This window comes from Pomacea canaliculata, linkage group LG8 (genome assembly GCF_003073045.1).
Source record: "Pomacea canaliculata isolate SZHN2017 linkage group LG8, ASM307304v1, whole genome shotgun sequence".
NCBI lineage: Eukaryota > Metazoa > Mollusca > Gastropoda > Architaenioglossa > Ampullariidae > Pomacea > Pomacea canaliculata.
Window position 1 is genome coordinate 29,022,120 of NC_037597.1, and position 22,382 is coordinate 29,044,501.

The 22,382-nt window shown below is 40.9% G+C and overlaps 1 protein-coding gene across 2 annotated transcripts in view; it reads left to right on the plus strand.

Moving 5' to 3' along the window:
- The window catches only part of LOC112571304, a 53,451-nt gene that overhangs the window by 12,814 nt on the left and 18,255 nt on the right, over positions 1 to 22,382 (plus strand). For both annotated transcript variants that reach the window (XM_025250203.1, XM_025250204.1), the window contains exons 3-7: positions 5,658 to 5,699; positions 6,123 to 6,193; positions 7,313 to 7,421; positions 10,271 to 10,446; positions 12,898 to 16,408. In XM_025250203.1, the coding sequence (XP_025105988.1) occupies positions 5,658 to 5,699; positions 6,123 to 6,193; positions 7,313 to 7,421; positions 10,271 to 10,446; positions 12,898 to 16,408 (3,909 nt within the window). The remainder of the gene's footprint in view (positions 1 to 5,657; positions 5,700 to 6,122; positions 6,194 to 7,312; positions 7,422 to 10,270; positions 10,447 to 12,897; positions 16,409 to 22,382) is intronic.

The following is a 22,382-nucleotide window of genomic DNA, read 5'->3' on the forward strand; positions in this document are numbered from 1 at the left end:
GTAAAATTGTTGCTGTTGTTTCTGGGTCTGCCTTTAATGCTTCGGAGGTATGCCGTCCGGGCCTGCTACTTTGCCATTTTTCATGCTTTTGATAGCTTTGATGATTTCTGTCCTAGTGGGAGGGCTGGTGTTGACGTGAAGTTGTGCAGTTGCTGGTGGTATGTCAGGTAAAGATGGTGGATGAGGTCTATTCAGCATCTCTTCGAAGTGCTCCATCCAGCGGTCTCTTTGTTCTGCATCATTTGTTATGGTCTTGCCGTTTTTGTCTTTCACCGGCTTGTTTGAGTTTACGCTCTTGCCTGACAGAGTTCGTATTATTTCATATAATCTCTTCATGTTTCCCTGTGTGGCTGCTGTCTCTGCTTCCTCTGTTAGTTCATGGGTGAAGCGTCTCTTGTCCTCCCTTGCTGACCTCTTCACTTGGCGGTTGGCTTCCCAGTATTTCGCTCTGAGGCCTTCTTTCTCTTGCTGGTCTTGGCACTGGTTGAGCTTCTGTTTCAGTCCCTTTCTTAATTCAATCTTTGCCCAGGTCTCTTGGGTCATCCATTCCTTATGTTTTCTTTCCCTCTTTCCTAGAACATCTGTACAGGTTGACTTCCAAATTCTTTTGAGTGTTGACCAGTGTTCTTCCACAGATTCTTCCGCCAATCCTGAAAGGGCCTCATACTTATTCTTAATTTCACAGTTATAAATTTCCTGTGTCTCCTTGTTCTTGAAGTACTGGGTATTGAACTTGTGATGTGGTCTGCCTGCTGTATCAATGAAGGACTTCAGCTTGATCTTGAAGACTGCTATTAGAAGCTGGTGGTCTGAAGCAGCATCTGCTCCTCTTCTCACTCTGACATCTTGGAGACTCCTTCTCCACCTTCGACCAACTGTTATATGGTCGATCTGGTTTTCCGTCTGGCCATCCGGGGAAGTCCACGTTGTTTTGTGTATAATCTTGTGTGGGAATACAGTGCCACCAATGACATGGTCGTTGAAAACGCAGAAGTCTATGAAGAGCTCCCCGTTTTCATTGCAGGTGCCGACGCCATGTCTTCCCATGATGAGCTCCCTGTTGGTGTTGTCATCTCCCACTTTGGCATTTAGGTCTCCCATGATGATCTTCAGATCTCTTCTTGGTGTGCGGTCAAGAAGAGACTGCAGGGAACTGTAGAATTCTTTTTCCTCTTCATCTGCGGCATTTGTTGGTGCATGGCATTGGATGATGGTAGTCTTCCGACATGAGCCGTGGTGAGACTGGTTCCCAGGCCCTCAGCGCCTTTGTTGCCTCTGTTGACATCAGCAGTGCTACTCCCTGGGTGTGATCGTGGTCCCGGTCTTTGTGGCCAGAGTAAATGATGGTTTCCCCTGATGTTAGTCTTGTCTGGCCACTTCCATTCCATCTGGTTTCACATAACCCGAGGACCGTGATATTGTATCTTCTCATTTCCCTCGCCACTTGAGCTGATTTGCCACTTTCATAGAGGGTTCTGATATTCCAGGTCCCTATCCTGGTTCTTGTCTTGGTTGTCAGAAGATGAGTCGGCAAGCTGGCTTCCCTAGGGCTTTCACCAGTCTGCGTCATGAGCTCTTCTGGAGAGGAATCTTCCTGACCAGGCCCCTGTTGCGATATTGTTGCAGTTTCTGTAACAGTTTATGTTTTACTTGAATGGGTTGTTAACCCATAGCAAAACCCCCAACCTGGAGGGCCAGGGTGCAACATTTTAGTCTGGCCTCTACCCTGACAGACCTGTTCGGCTTGGTTGGACCTGCCAGGAGCACAAGGCTCCCGCCGACATAGCTCTGTGGGTCGACGAGGCACACAAGCCACCACACCACTACAAGGTAAGTTGCACCATTTGGTGGTGGTTCCACAGCTTAGGTGCCGCGTTTTTGAAGGCCCTGGCTCCAGTGCGCTTCTTGTTGGTGTCTTCCACTGCAGGGAGACAGAAGCGTGACTGGGAGCCTGAGCGCAGGCTACGTGACGGCTGGTAAGGAGGAACTATCTCTTGCAAATAGTCAGGAGCAGTTTTAGACATGCAGGACTGAGCAATGGAAAGTACTTTGTGGTCAGTGCGCTTGTTCATTGGGAGCCAATGAAGTCTGTAGGATAGGGGTGATGTTCTCAGTGGACGACTTTGCACTGGTGACAATCCTGGCGGCTGTGTTTTGAACTCTTTGGAGTCTATCCAACTGAGTAGCAGGTATACCCCACAATGCACTATTACAGTAGTCCAATCATGATGTTATGGTAGCCACAGCAAGTGAGTTGGCAGCAGCTTGAGTCAGCATGGGCCATAGTCTACCTAAAGTCCTCAAAAAGTAGTAGGATTTTGCCACAACAGAACTAACATGGTTGCACATGGAGAGCTCTGCATCAATAAACAGCCCTGGGTCCCGTACAGTCAGCAAAGGCTATGAAGGCATCACCCACCTGCACGGCACTAATGCCAATCTGCTCCCTTCTGGCCCTGGGGCCACACAGTAACTCTTCTGTCTTGTCGTCGTTGAGTTTAAGACGATTCCTGGTCATCCACGCCTTCACCGCAACACAACAAGATTCAAGTCATTGAAGCGCATTCCTAGCCACTGCTGGGTCGGGGGGGAAACTGTTCAAAATCTGTGTATCATCCGCAAAGAACTGATGTCCCTTCTTCTTCTTCTTCTTTCCTATTCGCCCCCAGTGGAGCATAGGGCCGCAACCACATGCCGCCATCGGACCCGGTCCTGGGCATCCCTTTCTAGTTGGGACCATGCCATGCCAGCTGTCTCTGCCTCTCTGTGGACTGATCTCCTCCACGTCTGTCTGGGTCTCCCAACTTTGCGCCTCCCCTGTGGGTTCCAGCCCAGAGCTTGTCGTGTTAAATTGTCGGCTGGCTTTCGTAGAGTGTGGCCAATCCAGCCCCACTTTCGCTTCTTGATGTCTAGGCTGGCAGGGTTTTGGTTGGTTCTCTCCCACAGCCAGGGCTGTATTGAAGATCTTCTCAGGCCATCGGATGTTAAGGATGCAGCGCAGACATTTATTGATGAATGTCTGTATCTTGTTGGTGATGGCATTTGTCACCCGCCATGTCTCAGATCCATACAGAAGGACTGACTTTACATTGGTATTATAGAGGCGGATCTTGGTGTGTAGAGACAAAGCCTTGGAGTGCCAGATAGGTCTTAGGGAGTGGAATGCAAGCCTGGCTTTGTTTATTCGGCTTCTGACATCATCTGTTCCTCCGTCTTTGCTGCTGACTATGCTGCCAAGGTAGGTGAAATGGTCAGACTCTGTAATACATTCTCCATGTAGGTGGAGTGGAGCTTCTTGCTTTGTGCTGACCCGCATTACCTCCGTTTTCTTGATGTTGATGGTCAGGCCAGTCATTGCTGCTTCTTCTGCGAGCCGAGTGAGCTTTGTCTGTGCGTGTTGTTGCTTGTGGGACAACAGGCTGATGTCATCCGCAAAGTCAAGATCCTCCAGCTGCCTGGCGAAGGTCCACTGAAAGCCCGTGTTGCTGTTAGAGGTTGTTCTTCTCATGATCCAGTCTATGACGATCAGGAAGATTGTCGGTGAGAGCATACAACCTTGCCTCACTCCAGTCCTCACTGCGAAGGGGTCAGTCAGCTTACCCTTGTGTATCACCCGGCATGTCGAGTTCTCATACAACTGCTGGATGATGGCAATAAACTTTGGTGGAAATCCGTAGATGTCCCATCTGAAAGCGTTCAATGTATGTAGGGATGTGTTGACCTAATCAAAAGTAATTGTAAGGCTGTTGATAATCTTGATGCTAGAAAGACAGATGGTTTCTTCCTTTGTCCTTACCTTTGCACGGATTAAAGACAAAACTTTACTCCTTCAATACAGACTTATCGATGCAATTGAGTGAAGTTATAAAGATACAGTGGAATCTCGGTTAACGAACTTAATCTGTTCTGGAAAGTTGTTCGTTATCCGAAATGTTCGTTATCTGAAACAATTTTTTCCATAAGAAATAAAGGAAATAGATTTAATTGGTTCCCAGCCCCTATTAACTCGCTCATATTTGAAAGTTACAGGCTATATAGGTATTTGTTTTAATGAGAACAGTTATAATATAATATAAATGGAGTTAAATAAACATAAAAACATTAACGAAAGCATTTAAACATCAGAAAACTCGCCGTTTTCACGGCGTGGTTGGAAGCAGGTGTGGGGAGGAAGGGGTGGAATTACTGCTTTGATTTCCCCCTCCATGAGCACACGTGACATTATAAAATCGGGGATAACTTCCTTTTTCTGTAGCTTTGAGGTTAAAGGAAAAAAACTTGTCCAGTGTCTGCTCCTTCTGCCTTTTTGTAAAACTCTTCCGTAATACGACATCACATATCCGACAGACGCATGCCACCTTCATACTTTGAAATCATTTCCTTTTTCAATTCATTTGTTGGCCGCTTCCTTGTCATTACCTCACTACTATTCCTCTTAATCTTCTTTGGAGCCATGATTGAGGATTATCTTATTAAAATAAAGCACAAAAATCACTAAATAAGAAGGATGCGCACAGAAAAGGAACGACCGATCGTAACTGTGTCTTGAGCGCGAATGATGACATGCTGGTCGGTCACGTGTGGTTCATGTGGCTTTTCGTTATCCGAAATTTTGTTCGCTATCCGAGACAAACTTTTAACGAAATTTTTGTTCGTTTTCCGAAATATTCGCTATCCGAGGCGTTCGCTAACCGAGGTTCCACTGTATTCAAATTGTATAGGAAGGCAAACTGTATAGGAAGAGTTAATCATCCTTCCTCAGTAAATTACTACTTTGTTTGCTTATTAAACATGTATTTGTATTAGTTGCTTATGATATTTTCTTTAGTAAACTATTTTTGCTGTAGCTGACCAAAAGCTGTATCTGGTTTGAATGGGTCGGGCTAATATGTTTTATGGTCATCTCCATCTTCCTCTGACAGCGCACCTGCTGGACTTGCAGAGCAGGGCCATGCTTAGGGCCAGGCAGATGAGGCATCTTCCTAGGGCCCTGTGCTATTGATAGTCGTCAGGGGCCCTGTGCTTTTGAGTAAAATCGTACCTCTGGCCCCATGGAGGCTAAGAACGGGCCTGCTGCAGACCATAGGAATAAAATCCATCTTCAGTTAAAGAGACTACATCACTAGTCACAAAATTGCCATCCACCATCATTATCATTCAGTCATTCAGGCACCGTCATTTAGAACAGGGTAATAGTAATAATGAGGATTTATATAGCACTTTTTCAATGATTAGCTCAGAGCTCTTTATAGAAAGGATATACAGACAGAATCACCAACAACCATGCAACCATATTTGCATATAACGCTTACTTCTACAACAGGTACCCATTTATACACAAAGTAAATTACAAGCACATCTTAGTAAGTCCCAAGTTTATGGGGCTTGGTAGGAGAAAAGCCATCTTTCTCATGAATGCTATTTGAGTGACAATACATCTAGAAATAGGATATCCATGTTCTTCCTCATAACAGTACTATTTGAGTGGCAGTATATCTCAGTACAAAGTTTCAAGTGCTGCTGGATATTTTTGTTCAGTTGCTGAGGATATTGTGAACATGGGCTATGTTATCATAATACAACACTATTTGTTACTCGGTGTGTGTTTGCATCTTATTTTCTGTAGCCTAACTTTTTTAAATTACTCTGTTTTTCAGATTTTGAAAAGAGCTCTTGCTGACATTGATATCAACTCTAAGGTAAGGAACTGTATATGTGTCTTGATATTAACTTTAAGGGAGGGAACTTTATGTTTTGATCTCAACTCTGAGGTAGGGAACTGTATGTATGTCTCTTGGTATCAACTGTAAGGAACTGTATATCTTGATATCAAGTCTAAGGTAGAAAACTGCATGTGTCTGGATATCAACTGCAGGAACTGTATGCATCTTTCCAGATAAGGTCAACGTAACAGCAGAGTATCAAAATGAAAAAAATATGCAGAAACTGCAAATAGTAAAAACATCTTGTTCCACTGCTCTATAGTTTCCTGATTTACTTTCAGATCAAAAAAAAAAAAAAAAGAAAGAAAGCATTGCTACTGATCTCATCAATTTGCTTGTGCTCATTTAATGTCAAGATATTGTTTCTTTATTCTGTGTTTTTGTAAATTATTTCCCTAGGAAGAAAAAGAGAATCAGAAGAGGCGTAGGTCTTCAAAGCGTGTTAGTTTTGCAGAAACCTATGTTGTCAAGTAAGTCTTTTATGATAATTTTGTTTCCCCTTTATCATTAGATTAGGAAAATGATTCAAAATGACCAGTAATTAAGGATTAATTAAATACGTTTTCCAGAAGTAGCAACAAGCTAAAACTTCCATGAAGATGATACAGCACAGTTGAACACAGTTCATACATTCATATATATTCTTATCAAAGATAATACAGCACAGTTCATACATATTCTAATCAAAGATGATACAGCAGTTCATACATTCATACATTTTCTTATCAAAGATGATAAAGCACAGTTCATATGTATTTATTCTTATCAAAGAGGATACAGTTCAGTTCATGCATATTTATTCTTATCAAAGATGATAGAGTACAGTTCATACATTCATACATATTCTTATCAACGATAATACAGCACAGTTCATACATATTCTTATCAAAGATGATAAAGCACAGTTCATACATTTTCTTATCAAAGAGGATACAGCAGTTCATACACATATATTCCAATCAAAGATGATACAGCACAGTTCATACATTAATACATATTCTTATCAAAGATGATACAGCACAGTTCATACATTGATACATATTCTTATCAAAGATAATATAGCACAGTTCATACATTTTCTTTTCAAAGATGATACAGCACAGTTTATACATTTTCTTATCAAAGATAATATAGCACAGTTTATACATATTCATAAAACAAAACTCTCAGAGATGGATTTGTACCTCTAGCACAGTGGTTCTTAACCTTGTTTGAGGTACCAAACTCACAAGTTTCAAATGCACGTTCGCCGAACCCTTCTTGAGTGTCACCACGAATTGCGGGTGTGTCTTGACCTCCGTGGCGGGGGCTCCGCCGAACCCTTGAGACCGACTCACCGAACCCCTAGGGTTAAGAAACACTGCTCTAACATGATGAGCCCCTCCATTTCTCATTTCCAAGACTAGGGAAACAACTTTGTTATCAAGCTGGAAGTATTGGAACGTTTTATTAAAGTGAAATTTAAGTGAAAGTACAATAATAATCATCAACTTTTTTCAAATATGTTTTTTATTTCTCTTAAATCCTTTCACTATGGTATAATTTTCAGTATAATTTTTGAAGTACCCGTAAATGTTTGTTTCGTGCAGAGAGTTTGCTCGTGACTCACCACAGGTTTGCAAAGATGAACATTATGTGGCAGACAGCAGTGGTGATGTCATCTCTGTTCCATTTTCTGGGGAAACTGCCAATGGCCAGGTAGATGAGGGAATCTTGAGAGAACAGTTTCTTGTTGTAGTTGAATTAGTAGTAATAATACTAGAGCCTAGTAAATTATGAAAATTGGCTCTGTCCAAATAATATAATCCTAGAAAAGGGTTGAAATCATATCATTAATATTTATTCATCAAGTTCTCTTTGTATTGTTAGTTAACAAACTATTTGACTGACAGTAAAAATTCAAAGACTGCAGTCTGCAAACATTTTAATGTGGAACTTTTTTTTAATGAAAATTGTCATCACATACATAGCAGAGTATCTATTTTTGTATTGTCTGTGGATGTCGAGGTAAAAGTAGGTCAAGTGAGTTTTCCTAGCGGTTGCCTATGTTTAAATTTTGTTTTCATCTGTTTGCCTAGAATATTATATAACCTCATTAGTCTCAATCCAGATGGACTACGTTGTGGAGCACTTCGTTTGGTTTTTAGTCTAAGGTTTGATTGGTTTTTCTGATAATTTCTAATTAACTTTTCAGACTTGTTTGGAAACCCATTTGGAGTGATTCATTCATTCCTTGAGTGGAACTGGTTGTTTGGGAGATTACATCGATAAACATGGCAGCTAACACGACCCACCACTAGGCCTGTATTGGGCAATGGTGAACCTGCACAGAAATGACCATCATGTTGTTGTACACCAGTCGTTTTTTGTTTTTTTTCTGGTCATGGCAGGGTCGACCTCCTTCCACTTGACAGTTGCAAGTAGGCATTCTGGTGTCCAGTGAGTCTGGCCACCATTCGTACAAAGTCATTGGCTTTATGCTCACTGTCACCTCCACTCTACAGTGCCTTTCAGACTAGGAAGATAACTAAATAAAAACGACAACAGTTTAAATTTTAAATAAATATAATTTGAAGAAAAAGGAAACACAAAGCAAATCCAAATTTCCCAACTCTTAGTCCGAACACATTTTCATCTACTGTCTCAAAATATCTGATGTTCCTTCCGACAATGCAGTTCCCTACAAAGTCTCCACTTTAAAACAACACAGAATCTGCACTTGAAAGTAACACAAAGTATCCGCTTGAAATTACACAGCACGTTTTAATAACTAAAACATATCAGGCAGATGAGCAGACAGAGCAACATATTAAAAATATGTCATCTTTAGAAAAAAAAAATTAAAAACAGAAGAGTTATACAAAATATCTACAAAGTTTTAAGTGCACACCTTGAGCAGGTCTTGTAATTCTTATGGTGAATTTCATCCTTTGTGGTGGTGGGGAGTACTTTTTTTTCCAAATGAAAAAAACTAATGTGAAAGAACAGTAATGTGTTTTCATGAGGATACTTTTTAACATTGGTAGGGAAATCCAGGAATGGAAATCTGTTTTGTTTGTGACAGTGATTTGAATCTGAAGATGACAGCCTTGTTGATAGTAAAGCTGGGCTGATCCACTTTCTCACTTAGGCTAACACTGCGGCCGGACCATCAGTTAGTTGTGGCTTCTAACAACCCTAGCTCCAACCAGTCCGTTCCTTTTTGGGGTTCCTGGAAAGAGGACAGAAGTTTCCTAGAAGAATTTTCTCTTATAATTCTAGCTCTTGTTTCTCGGTTGTATTATCTAATCTACCTCGTGTTGTGTTCTTTTTCCACGTACTACACACCCACATTTAGTTGAGCTTAAAATCCACAAAAGACCCTGCTTTTTCCTAAACAAAAGTGCATTTTCTATGGTGTGTCATTCAGCTCTGGATTGTCATGTTGATAGTTGATGCAATAGCAAACAACAAACAATAGAAAGTTACTGTTGCTTCCCATGATGCTTTGTTCCTGCTCTATAGAATGAGTTACAGCAGTGATGATGAATTGTTTCATGAACTGCAGTTATGGGAAGTACTATGACAATAATAGAAATATGGAGAATCATGTGTCTTTACTAAGTCTCATTATAGGAAGTACTATGACAATGACAGAAATGAGTGATCAAGAGCCCGTTTTCAAACTGTGGTATGCATACCATTAATAGTATGCGAAGGTATGACAAGTGGTATGCAAGCACCATGCGGCAAAATTAATCACTGTCACTAAATCATATACTAAATACTGGTGAACCCTAAGACTAAGCCACGGCAGTCTGGTGGCGCAACGGTTAGCGCCTCTGACCAATACAGTGAAGGTTGGCTGTCCTGGGTTCAGCTCTCGTCTCAGGCACGCTGTTCTTTCTCTGCACATGGCATCTGTTTACAGGACTGGCTGCCTTGCTGTGATATAGCCTTAGTAGCTGGCACGGCGTAAAACACCAATCACCCCCCCTCCCCCAAGACTAAGTCCTAGACTAGTATATATATTTGTAGGGGGTAGGAATGGGAGGTAGTACTCAGTCAATGCGTCTTGCTGTGGAGGTATAATTCTCGAGTTCCAGATGGGCCATAGGCTGTTGAAAGCATGCCTGGCCTTGTTGATGTGGCTTTTGATCTCATGTCTGTTTCACTGACCTTATTGATGAAGCAGTCTGTTTCCAGAATGTTCTCTCACATATGAAGTTGAATTGGGAGTTCCTGCTTCTTGTTGGTTCTCATCACTTCAGTCTTCATTCTGTTAAGCCTACCTTCTCCGCTTCCTCTGAGGGCAGTTCGGTGATGCAATGGTTAGTGCCTGTCACTAATACAGTAAGAGTTGGCCGCCTTGGGTTCAGCTCTCATCTTGGGCATGCTGTTCTTTCTCTGCATGTGGCATTTGTTTACAGGGCTGGCTGCCTTTCTGTTATAACTTTAGTAGCTGGCTCAGCGTAAAACACCAATTTGATTTTCAGCATAGTTAAGATGTTCCTAACCTTATAGCTCATGTCTCAGTCCATGCATACTTTATTCATCATCTCTTTCAGAGGCCTAATGATTCCTCATGGGCACATGTTGAGTCAGACAGTGTGTTTGTCCCAGAAGATTCAGAGACAACATTTATAAATGGCATGATACACAGCAAAGACTTCCCATGTGAATCTACTCGTATCTTGGACTGCAGTATTCTGACACCTGCGATTCAAGTGGCATCTGACAGCAGGTAAATCAGAGCTTTGTGTGAGTTTGGAATGCATGTAGAATAACTTATCTATCTACAATACACTGTGTCAGAGACTACATGGGGCAGCCTTAAGCAGTTTTTTTTTTTTTTTTTTTAATGAAATATTATCAGAGTAAGACATTTTCTTTATTATGTTGCAGTAAGTTTATCTGAAAAATGTTGAATGAATAGATTTGAAAGCATAACTTACGTCTCATCACAAATAGTAATCTTCTACTCATTTTCTGGTGTTTGTGTGTGTGTGTGTGCATACGCATGGGGTTGTAGGTGAGTCGGATAAATGACGAGACACTCAGGCCTGTTTTGAGCAGTGGTGAGTAAGTCTTGTATGAGTGACTTGTCCACTCCTTCAGATTTGTCAACCCTCTGCCCTCACAAACAGCTGGAGTAGCTATTCAACAGGTAGAGCTTCTCCCTCTACTGCCAGTTCCTCCTTGGACTATTGCTGTTCCAGAGATTCGTTTTAGATCTTACTTCCTTTAAAAAAGGTGACACAAATAACCTCATCTTTCTCCAATGCTTTCAAGAACTTCTCTATGACTATCCTGGATTCTGTTCTATTTTTACTGATGGCTCAAAAGTCCGAACATGGTGGCTTTGTAGCTGCGGCAGCAGTTCTGTCCTTCCAATCACACAGGCTTCAGCCAGACTTACAGATAGCTGTTCTGTTTTCTTTGTGCAACTTCACGCCATTTTGATAGCCTTGCAGCACGTTCATCGCTCTTTAGAGCAAAACTCCTTGATCATTTCAGACTCCCTTTCTGCTGTTCAAACTTTTCTTTCCAGTTATTTTGACCACCCTCTTGTGAAGCGGTCCGGTAGCGCAACGGTTAGCGCCTGTCATCAATACAGTGAAGGTTGGCTGCCCAGAGTTCATTTCTCGTCTCGGGCACGCTGTTCTTTCTCTGTACGTGGCATCTGTTTACAGGACTGGCTGCCTTGCCGTAATATAGCCTTAGTTGCTGGCACAGCGTAAAACACCAATCTCCCCCACCCCCCACCTTCTTGTGCTTCAAATTCACACAAATGAATTTTTCACACAAATGAATTTTCATTCTTCGCAACAAAGACATCATTTTCATTTGAGCCTCTGGCTCATAGTTGTTACCTGTGTTGCTGCATGAGTATGATCTTAGCCTTGTTCATGCTGGATTTAAAAGCAGTAGGATGAAGTCACTTTGGTTTAGACCAAATGATTTGGGGAGTTGCCATCGTCAATTTTTTGTGGAATATACCAAAACACTAAGAAAATATTTATCACAGAATACTATAAATTATTATCATATAATAGTAATAATAAAATTTGTTGGTGCATTTTCCCATATGGATGCAAGCTCAACTACAGCCAACCATACAAGAAACATATAAGTGTCAGTAAACAGATGATGCCATGGCAACTAAGTGCATGGTTGAGGATGAAGAACTGAGGAGTGAGTGGAATAGTTTGCTTGATTATGTGAGATATTTCATCAAGAGATGGGTTTTGAGGGCTAAGTAGAATTGGTTTGGATAAAAAAGGGTGCAAAGAATTACAAACAGTGGGTTCCGAAAAGGAAAAAGAGCATCTACCAAATTTCCCCCATCTAATGCACAACACAGAGAGGTCAGCAAAAGTAGACCAGCGACCAACTTGAATAGTAGGATACAGGTGCAATCTTGTAATCAGTGTGAGCTTGAACTGGCAGGCAGTAAAGTCTGTACAACAGAGGGGTAGCATAGACCACTTTTCACCTAGGGAAGACAGTACAAGTAGACCAGAGACCAATTTGAGTAATAAGATAGTATGGCAGTCTTGTAATCAATGTGAACTTTGACTGGCAGCCAGTAAAGATTGTACAACAGAGGGTTAGCATGGTCCACTTTTCACCAAGCGAAGACAATACAAGCAGCATTATTCTAAGCCCTTTGAAGTTTGTCTACTTGTGGATTAGGGAGTTCAGTGAGCAGAGAGTGGCAGTAATCCAGCAGGACAACACAGAAAGCAGGCATGAGCTTTTGGTGGCAGAAACTGACAGGAAGGCAGATGTGACCAATCATATGAAGCTAAAGGAACCCTCTCATTTTATTTTCTTTGTTTATTTTTTTTATCCACAAGAATACCTAGTGTCACAACACTATGAAGAATCTGTGGTGGGAATTTCCACTCAGCACATGTGTGCTGAAAAAAGAGAATTTGTGGAGATAAGACTTGTCCCAAAAATTACATATGCAAGTTGGCAGTGGTTAAATAAATCTGAACTAGAATGATACTTTTATCTGTATATCTGTTGTATTTGCTGAAAAGAGTTTTATTTGCAGTGACTGAAATATAAAAACCATGTCATAAATGTCTTGCTTTGACCACTTGTCTCTGTTATTGCTTTCTAGCTTATTATTTGCAGTAAACTTACATGAAGACCCCAGAACTTCCGGTTTTTCTTTTTGTGGCAGACTGCTTTCATCAGGCACGAGAATGACTGGCCCTGGAAATAAAGGTATATCAGCTGCTTTTGCTGACTTTGTGCCAAGTCTCAATAACGAAGGTATTTCGTCTGACTTTGTGCCCAGTGTCGGCAGTACATGCAAACAGCATAACATTGGTCTTTCATCAGCTATGTGTGCTGTGGAGAGGGGAGTCGCCGGGGATGACATTGAAACAAGATTTTGTGATGGTACTGAACCCAAAAATATATCGACAAAAGGCAGTGGAGACAATAAGACAATGATGTTTGAGGAAGATTACATGGAACTTACTATGGAGACATCCCAGACAGAAGACATTTCACCTGTGGCTGGTGGTAATATCCCCAAACTGTCTGCTAAAGACTTCTTGACAAGGGTGCTGGGTGTTTCTGCTACCATGCCTTATGCTGCTAAGGACAAGACCATCATCAGCAAGACAGTGAACAGTAACACTACGGAGATGGCTTGCAACCTTGTAGAACCAGAGCCTAGAGACATTGTGGGACTGGTCAGCAGGAGGCCAGCAGGCGGTGAGTACAGGACCAAGCCAATAGTAAATGAAGTGACCACTACAGGCAAAGAAGAAACAGTGCTTTTTAGTCATTCAGACCCAGAGGCTGACATGGACTTGACTCAGGACAGCTTGAATATATACCCTCCTATCTCTCTACCTCGTACAAAAGATTTTGCTGACAAAGTGAAATCTATTTCTACAGACAAAGAAGAAACAGTGGTTTTTGGTCATTCAGACCCAGAGGCTGAGATGGACTTGACACAAGAAAATCTGACTATGAGCCATTCTCACTACCTGCCTGCACTGTGCAAGCCATCAGCTAAAGCTTTTCTTTCAGCACTGAAGGGCTCTTCCAGTGAGAGAGAGTCAAATATACCTGTTATAAATAAGAACCAAGTGGAGATTGCATGCAGTCTTTCACCTCAAGAGGGGAGTTCTGGAAAGTGTCTGCATACTTTGTCTCCAGACACAACAAGCATCAATCATATGCATTTGCAAGATATAAGGCAAAGGATAAATGAAAGAAATCAAGGGACTAAGCTAGAGATGAAAGAAGTAACTTTCATTGGTCATGCAGAACCAGAAGATGTAACTTGGGAATCCCAGGACTGTTTCAGTGAACAGCCAAAGACTGCCCTCTTTAAGCCTAGTGCCAAGACCTTTTTGGCTGCACTTCAAGCTCCTTTGACCAAACCAATAGCTACACTTGACCAAACACTATATACTTGCCTTACTTCAGACTCATGTAAAACATCCTCTGAGGAAAGGTCTTTTGTGGTGGTTCCAGATGGTGCACAACCACCAGTTGACCAGTGGTCTAGTAATGGGTTAACACTGCTATCAGTACAACTGCCCTCTCATGTAGTTTCCAAGACCCTACCCCATTCCTCCTCTCCTTCTCATGCCCAGTCCCCAGCTGAAGGTCAGCCAGCTCCACCTAGTGCTGAAGGACAGCCAGCACCACCAAGAGCTGAGGGACAGCCAGCACCACCGATTGCTGAAGGACAGCCAGCACCACCGATTGCTGAAGGGCAGCCAGCACTACCTAGAGCTGAGGGACAGCCAGCACCACCAATTGCTGAAGGACAGCCAGCACCACCAAGTGCTGAGGGACAGCCAGCACTACAGAGAGCTGAGAGACAGCCAGCGCCAATGAGAGCTGAGGGACAACCAGCCCTACTTAGTGCTGAGGCTGAGGCATCTATCAAAGTGGATCTGCAATTAGGCACTGACAATGACATTTTGGTACCCACTGAACATTCTCATTGTTCAAGGATCAAAGGCTTCCAGGTGGCATCTTTAGTGTACAAACCCCAGACTAACGTTTCTAATGCTAGGGTAGGGAGCAGCATATCCCAATATTGTGTATCTAGTGCTAGAGAAGAGAGCACAGCATCCCAGCCTGGTGTGCCTAGTGCTAAGGAAGAGAGCATTGCACCTCAGTCTACTGTTAGTGCTACAGAAGATAGTAACATATTACTGTCTTTTGTGTCTAATGACAAAGGAGTGACTAGCACATACCAGCCTGTTGTGTCAAGTTACAGTAATGAAAGGAACTTATCTATGATCAAACTGACTAAGTGTGACGATAGCAAAAGGATCCTGTGTAGTGGGATTTTGCCTCTTGCCACCCAGGCTAACATGCTAGCAGTCAGCAGTGAGTGTAGTGCTGCTGAAAAAATGCAAATCACCACCTGTAAGATGAACACAAACTCACAAGTTGATTCTTTGCCAAACATCCACCAGCTTTCTGTGCCTGCTGCTAGAGGCCAGATCTCTTTAGGAAACTCCAAGCATGGTCCAGCCTCTCCTGTCAACAATGCAGCAGTTACAATGGAACTGACTGAGAATGTGATGTGGTCTCAACTCTCTTCACTGCCACAAGCGAACCTCAGTGTAAATGACATCACTCCTCATGTGGAGAACAAGACGCTACTATTTGATACAGCTGAGACCAGGGCAGCCATGAGTTTTACTTGTAATCTGCCAATGGCTGCAGACAGTCAAACAGAGAACAAGACACTGCTGTTTGATGCTGCTGAGACCAAAGGTGCAATGAGTTTTACTAGTAATCTGTCATCTCCTGCACACCTTTTGATATCTGATGTAAATGATGCTCAGACTGAGAATAAAACAGTGCTGTTTGATCTTGCTGAAACCAGAGCTGCAATGAGTTTCACATGTCACCTTTCAGATAACTCTCGTATTTCTAGTAGGTCCATGAATTTGTCTGCTACTGCAAATGAAGGTTCCACCGCTTGCAGCAATCATGATGTCACTCTTAAACTGCAGGAGACAAAAGGCAACTTCACAGCAAGTGACATTGGCAAGTCTGACAGTTTAATAATGGAATCCTGCAGTCATGCCTCTAAAGCCAGGTCTGGGACATCAGTGGAGTTACTAGGCACATTGAAGCTGGCCCAGCTACATGAATACTTGCCTCTTGCCCAATCCCTGTCCTGCACATTTGTGACAGATGTCAATATTGAGAAGAAGACTATACAGGCTGCTCAGTTAAGTCCATCAAGACCTGATGCCAACAGATCAGGGAATATTCTTGTTGTAAACAGTGTTATCCAGCCATTGTCAGATGTTGGAGACATAGATGGACAAACACTTTTAAGAGGTTATCCATTGTCACCCAAGAGTGTTATGCAACAAGATATTTCCTGTATAGGTCATTCCCACATACTACAAGACTGCACTTCACCTAAGAATTCTGTAATAGAAAGTCCTGGTATCTCCATTGTAATACCCCCAGAAAAAATAGAAAAAGACACAACACCTGCTTTCCATAGCAACAGTATTACCTCAAGGAAGTACTGTGACATCTTTGCTGAGACCCTGCCAGATGTGTCACAGCACCATGGAGAATTGGATGCGAGTCAACGGTCAAATCCAGTGTTGTCTTATTCGTTGACTGCTGGTCTTCAGAACAATACAGCAATGTCAGTTTCTTTGGGTCGCAGCTTTTTGGACAGAAAGGTTAGTATTTGGTGTGATTACCTACCATTAAGATCGGGTGACGTATTCCTTTTTGTTTGAAAATAAGTATGAATCACCTTTTGTACAAGCTCAGCATCTGCAAATTAACCTTAGTAAAGTTTCTGTTTTGGATTTTTCTTCTGCTTACTATTTTGTAATGCTAACATTTATAAACTATTGCCTTTGACATGAGAACCTCCTTAAGATGTGTTTCTTCACACTGTTTTGGCATCCTTTGTCATGGACACATCATCGCACACATGCAAACATTGTTTCCAGATGTGTTCTTTTGCTCAGCAAATAACAGATCTGCCAGTGGGCTTCTTGTAATCTATTACACTTAGCCCAATGTTGACTTAGTTAAGTTTTTTTTTTTGCTGCTATTGTGAAGTAAAGGGAACAAAACGTATAGGCAAAACAAAAATATCTCCCACAATAAGGATACCAAAATATCAGTGGCAGAACATGAAACAACACTTTGATTATCTCCCTGCTACAAATACATACATAACCTTTTCTCTCCAGACTGATCAAAAATAGCACAATTTATCCCTCTAGTGCCACCACCAATTGGTGCAGCTTACCTTGTAGTGGTGTGTTGGCTTGCGTGCCTTGTCAGTTCACAGAGCTGTCTGCAGGAGCCTTGTGCTCCTGGCAGGTCTAACCAAGCCAAACATGCCTATCAGAATAGTGGCCAGACTAAAATTTTGCAACCTGGCCCTCCAGGTTGGGGGAGTTTGCTTTGAGCTAGCAACCCACTAGTATAAAAAAAAAAAAAACAACTGTTATGGAAACCGCAACATTACCACAACAGGGGCCTGGTCGGGTAGTTGGGCCCGATGCTTCTCGAGGAATAACAAAGCATAAACATCCCTCTAGTGATACAATCTTTCTCACTCCTTGGTAATTCTTGCACAGCAACCTTGTTAGACAACTATCTAATGTCCCTTAACTTAATAAAATGAGTTAGTGTCTGCTATAAAGGTTTTACTAGGGTAGGGGTGGGCAAAGTACGGCCCGAAGACATTTTTGGACTGGCCCATCTGCCAACATGTGAAGTGCAGTAGTTTTTTTTTTAAACTACGTTCATTTGATTGAAATTTAATTTATTAAATACAACTTGTTTGTAGAAATTGGCAGCATGTAACAGTCAAACACAAAGTACACCTATAACAACACAACTGATGTGTCTGATGTAGTCATGAGAGAGCATTGGCGGCTGCCTTTAAAGAAAAGGCTGGCAGAAAATGCCACTGACTATTGTTTGGTTTCAACATAGTCTGATCCTAATCAGTCCAAGTTCAATCGTTTAGTGTCTGCCAGCACAAAAGGTGACAGTTTTTAGTTTTTGTGCAATAAGTTAGTATCATATAGTTAAACGTGATCAGTGACAGGAAAAAGAGAAAGGTGAATAGTGAGTGTCAAAAATTAAGTGAGTGGACAGCAGGATATTTTTTTCATAGATGTTGGAGATAAAGCTGTGTGCTTAATTTTCCAAGAAGACATCACAGTTTTCAAAGAATGCAATTTGAAATGCCATTTTAGTACAATGCATCCAAAGTATTGCAATAAACTTTCCCAAGATGCAAGGGTAGAAAAGACAGAACAATAGGCTGAACATTTGAAGAGGCAGCAAAATACTTTGACCAAACAGAGCACAACTCAGCAGGCAGCAACAAAAGCGAGTTTTATTGTGGCAAATAATGTTGCAAAAGAGAACGGCATTCGTGGACAGTGAGTTCCTCAAGAAGTGCATACTTGAGGTAGTCAAAATTATGTGTCCAGAGAATGAGAAGGACTTTGAGAATATTAGCTTATCCAGGAGTGTAACGATTCGTGACTGATGCGAATCTAGTTAGATTCATTTTTATTTTTTTATTCTCCTTGCGATCAGGGAAGAGCAGTCGCGCGAGCGCTGATGCGGCTCTGTATGACTCATTTTCTTACGTCATGGATGGAATGACGTAAATGAGCTTAGCACAGCGTAACTAGGGCGACGGTAGGCAATGGAGAAGCCATGTAGTACTTATGATTGGTCGGCACAGTCTCCAAGAAAGACTGTTAGGAGGTCGTCCTAGTTACCTGGTCGCTAAGGGGGCCTGATTGGTCAGGAGGGAAGAAAGGATGGGTTAACTGGGTGGTTCTAATGTTTCTCGGGGAGTCGAGACCAAGCAGTTGGAGAGTACAGAGCTCCGTGGAGAGTGAACAGTGTGTGGTTAACTGCCTGCAACGGATATCCAACGATTTTTCCAGTGGAGTATTATCGTGTGTATTTCGAGTGTGGTGTAGTAATTAATTCAATCGGAATATAACATCTTCGCCGATACGGCTTTAATCTCTCCTTAGCTTCACGAACTGCGTGAAGTAATTCATTGGATTAACCTGCTGGTCCAGTCAGTGATCTCGCCGGCCCGTCTGCTAACCGTAGGAGGAGGTTGACGCTGAGGGAGTAGCGTTCTTTTATTTTGTTTCATCTACATCTCATCGCTAATTAATTTCATAAACATTAAATGTGTTAATCGTTGGCCGGACCTTTTTGTTGAAAAAGGTGAAAGAGTGCAGCGAGCATGGTTTACATGCAGATGTTTACACACGCTCGCAGACACATTCAACACACTCTTTCGTAAAACGTTACAAGGAGAATGATGCACCAAATAGAGCATATGGAACACGATTTGCTGGAACAGCTGATGAATAAGAGTAAGCACTTTGTTATTCATTTGCGTTGGATAATAATACAGATGTAACGGATACTGCACAGCTGCATATTTTTATTTGTGGTGTTAATGATGACTTCGATATATACTCAGGATATAACCATATAACCTTCGATATATATATATACTCAGGATATAACCAAATAACCTTCGATATAACCAGGAACTGCTTTTGACGGAATCAATGAAAGATACTACAACAGGCAAAAATGTGCTTATGAAAGTGAAAGGGTGCATTAAAAAGCATGGACTTCCATGAGGAAAATTAAGAAGTGTCACTACTGATGGATCTCCAAATTTAACTGGCTGGAACGTTGATCTTCTGACCAGAATTCAGCGAACTGTTCATCAAATATATTCCAATCATGAAGTCACCTTTCTTCATTGCATTAAATATCAAGAAGCGCTCTGCCAAAATGTACCACCGGCAATTCATTAGATTGTTTTGAGGAAGTTGAAGCCGATCATAAAGATGTTCCCTTAGACATTAATGTCTGGCAGCTTAGCTTTGTAAAAGTTGTGAAGCAAGTTTGGGAGCTCCGAGAAAAAAGTAAAAAATTATCTTTTTAAAAAGGAAGGAAAAGACGAACGCTTTCCCTGAATTTGTGATTTCCGATGGCGTATAGATCTTACCTTTCTTGTTGACGTCACGGACCATTTGAACAAACTCAGTATGACGCTGCAGGGTAAAAACATTCTTGTTCCTTCTGCTCTCCATTGGATCTGTAACATATAGGGCTATAGGCCATCCCTGGAAACCCCTCTAGCACAGGGACCATCTCTGAATGTCCATAACCAACTTTCGGGGAAAATTAAATGTTATATTGTCTCAACTGCCAGTCCCCACAAATAATTCCTGCAACTTGATTTCCCAGTTAATACCAAGAATCGACTGGCATACACAATTCTTAACTTTTTGAATTTGACTGTTCTTTCTGCAGAACTATTTTATAATGTACCATGTTTCAGCATAACATTTTCATAATGTGCAGGAAGAGTTTATGCAGAAGAAGTCATTATACAAAAAAATTCTCTTGCTATCCACAATGCTCATTGATTAAATAGTTCAAAATGAAATGGTACCTAATGTAAATATATCTTCCTTTGTTTGTTGTGCCCTATTATTTGACAAATGATTGGGGTTAGCACAAAGTTGGAATGAATAATATACTTTCTTGTGATACCAACATGCCAGTACTATTACTAATGCTATAAGAGATTAAAAAGAGAAAAGCAAAGTCCGATGCTATTGCTGCCTGATCAGGGTATTCAGGATTAGAAGCTTTGCTATCAATGCATTTCTGGTCACATGATCAGGGTTAGAAGTTTTGTTATCAATGAATACATTTCTTGTCACTAAAACCTTGATCTCACACTTTTAATGTGGCATGTGAATCTATTGGTCAACCAACATTTAGAGTAATCGGAACATATTTTGCTTGTGAGGTATAGCATAGGATCACTCCCTTTACATGCTCTAGTCTACATCATCATTGTTTAGTCCCAATTTTCTATAACATTTGTTTTTAACTTTTTAAGTTCCTCTTGCTCAGGTAAACTAACCTGATTGTTCATGCATAGTTCAGACTAAAAAGTTGCCGACAATGAGATCACATTTTTCCTTATTTGTTCATCCTGAGTGTAGAAATCCTAGTAATTATGATAAGGGGCTGAAAGAACCTTTATTGAAGAATCTATAAGAACACTTGATTCTTTTCGAAAAGTAGTTGGATTAACCCTTAATGCTGAAAAATCAATTGCAATCTGGCTTGGAAGCTAACTAAACTCATCTAATAGGTACTTACCGAATTTACGCTTCCAGTGGAATCCAGACATATAAAAAATGTTAGGCATATGGTTTACAAATGACCTAAAAGAAATGTGTAGAATTGAACTATGAGAATAAACTTGTAGAAATCAGTGATCTCTATTTTTCTCTGTATGGTGGAAGAAGAGGGACAAAATAAGTAGAGGCATTTCAGTAAAAAAAATATTCAATTTAGAAGCATTGGAATACCTGATATTAAGAGAAGTACGGACACAATGAAAGTATCTTGGATCAGCACATTAAAGACCATAAGACATGTTCCTCTTCAAACATAAACTAGGTCACTTTTTAGAGAAACTGGGCTCATCAGTTGGCTTATTCCTTGAAACGATTGACTTTTGTACTGATGTATTTAAAGCATATAATGAATTAGTTAAAAGTATTTCTGTGGATAAGGTAGATGAAATGTTAAATGAACCTATTTTCTGCAATGAAAATATCAAGATAGACAATGAGGTAGTTTTCTATAGGAGATGGTTCGACAAAGGAATATATGCAATAAGATATGTAATTGAAAGAAATGGCAACTTCCTTTCGTGTCAGGCTTTTACACATAAATTCAATTTGAACATAAACTTTGTTTCCTACATGGGATGCATGCAAGTTATTAAGAAATACATAAATGCTGGCCATCTAAATCTAACAGATAAAACAGATTACCACCATGACTTCCACAAATCTCTTCAAATAATCTATTCCGTAAAAAAAGGAACACTACTATGATATATTACTAACCAAAAACCTCAAACCAAACTGCTGTGATAAATAAGAATCTAAATTGGTGAGAAATGACAAATGGCACTGTATCTTAAATTACACTATTCAAGGATGGCTACAAATTCGGTTAATTCACAGGATTTTAGGTACAAAAATGAGGCGATCATGGGTATAGAACAAGATGAACTCAGTGATTATTGTAGTGATGAAAAAGATAATAGCATTTTATTTTTTTAATATTTGACCATCCAAAGATTTTGAACAACATATGAAAAAAGATGTACAAATGCCAAGCAAATAAACATTTGTGAACACCTTGTACTGTTTGGATGTGTTAATAATTTTAATACTCATGCAGCCTTTGATGCTTTCTTTATACCCTTATTTTTGTGTACTTCTATCGACCAAGCCATATCTGTTGTATAAACTTGTAATGTCTAGTACGTATTGGTCTGTTGTGTTGTCTGACAAATCCATTAATTGCTAGTAATGTCTTCATGCATGTAAAGGAAGATTGCACTCCTTTCAATTTTTTTTTTCTCACTTAACACAAAATCTTTCCTTGGTAATTGATAATCATAGTGCATAAATGTAAAGAAATACTAGTCTTAATAAGCCACAGTAACTGTGTGCTACTGCTAAGCTTCCACTGTCTCTGATATCCAGTTCTATAGTGAATGAGAGACTTAAAGTATTTTGTAAATTTTTGTTT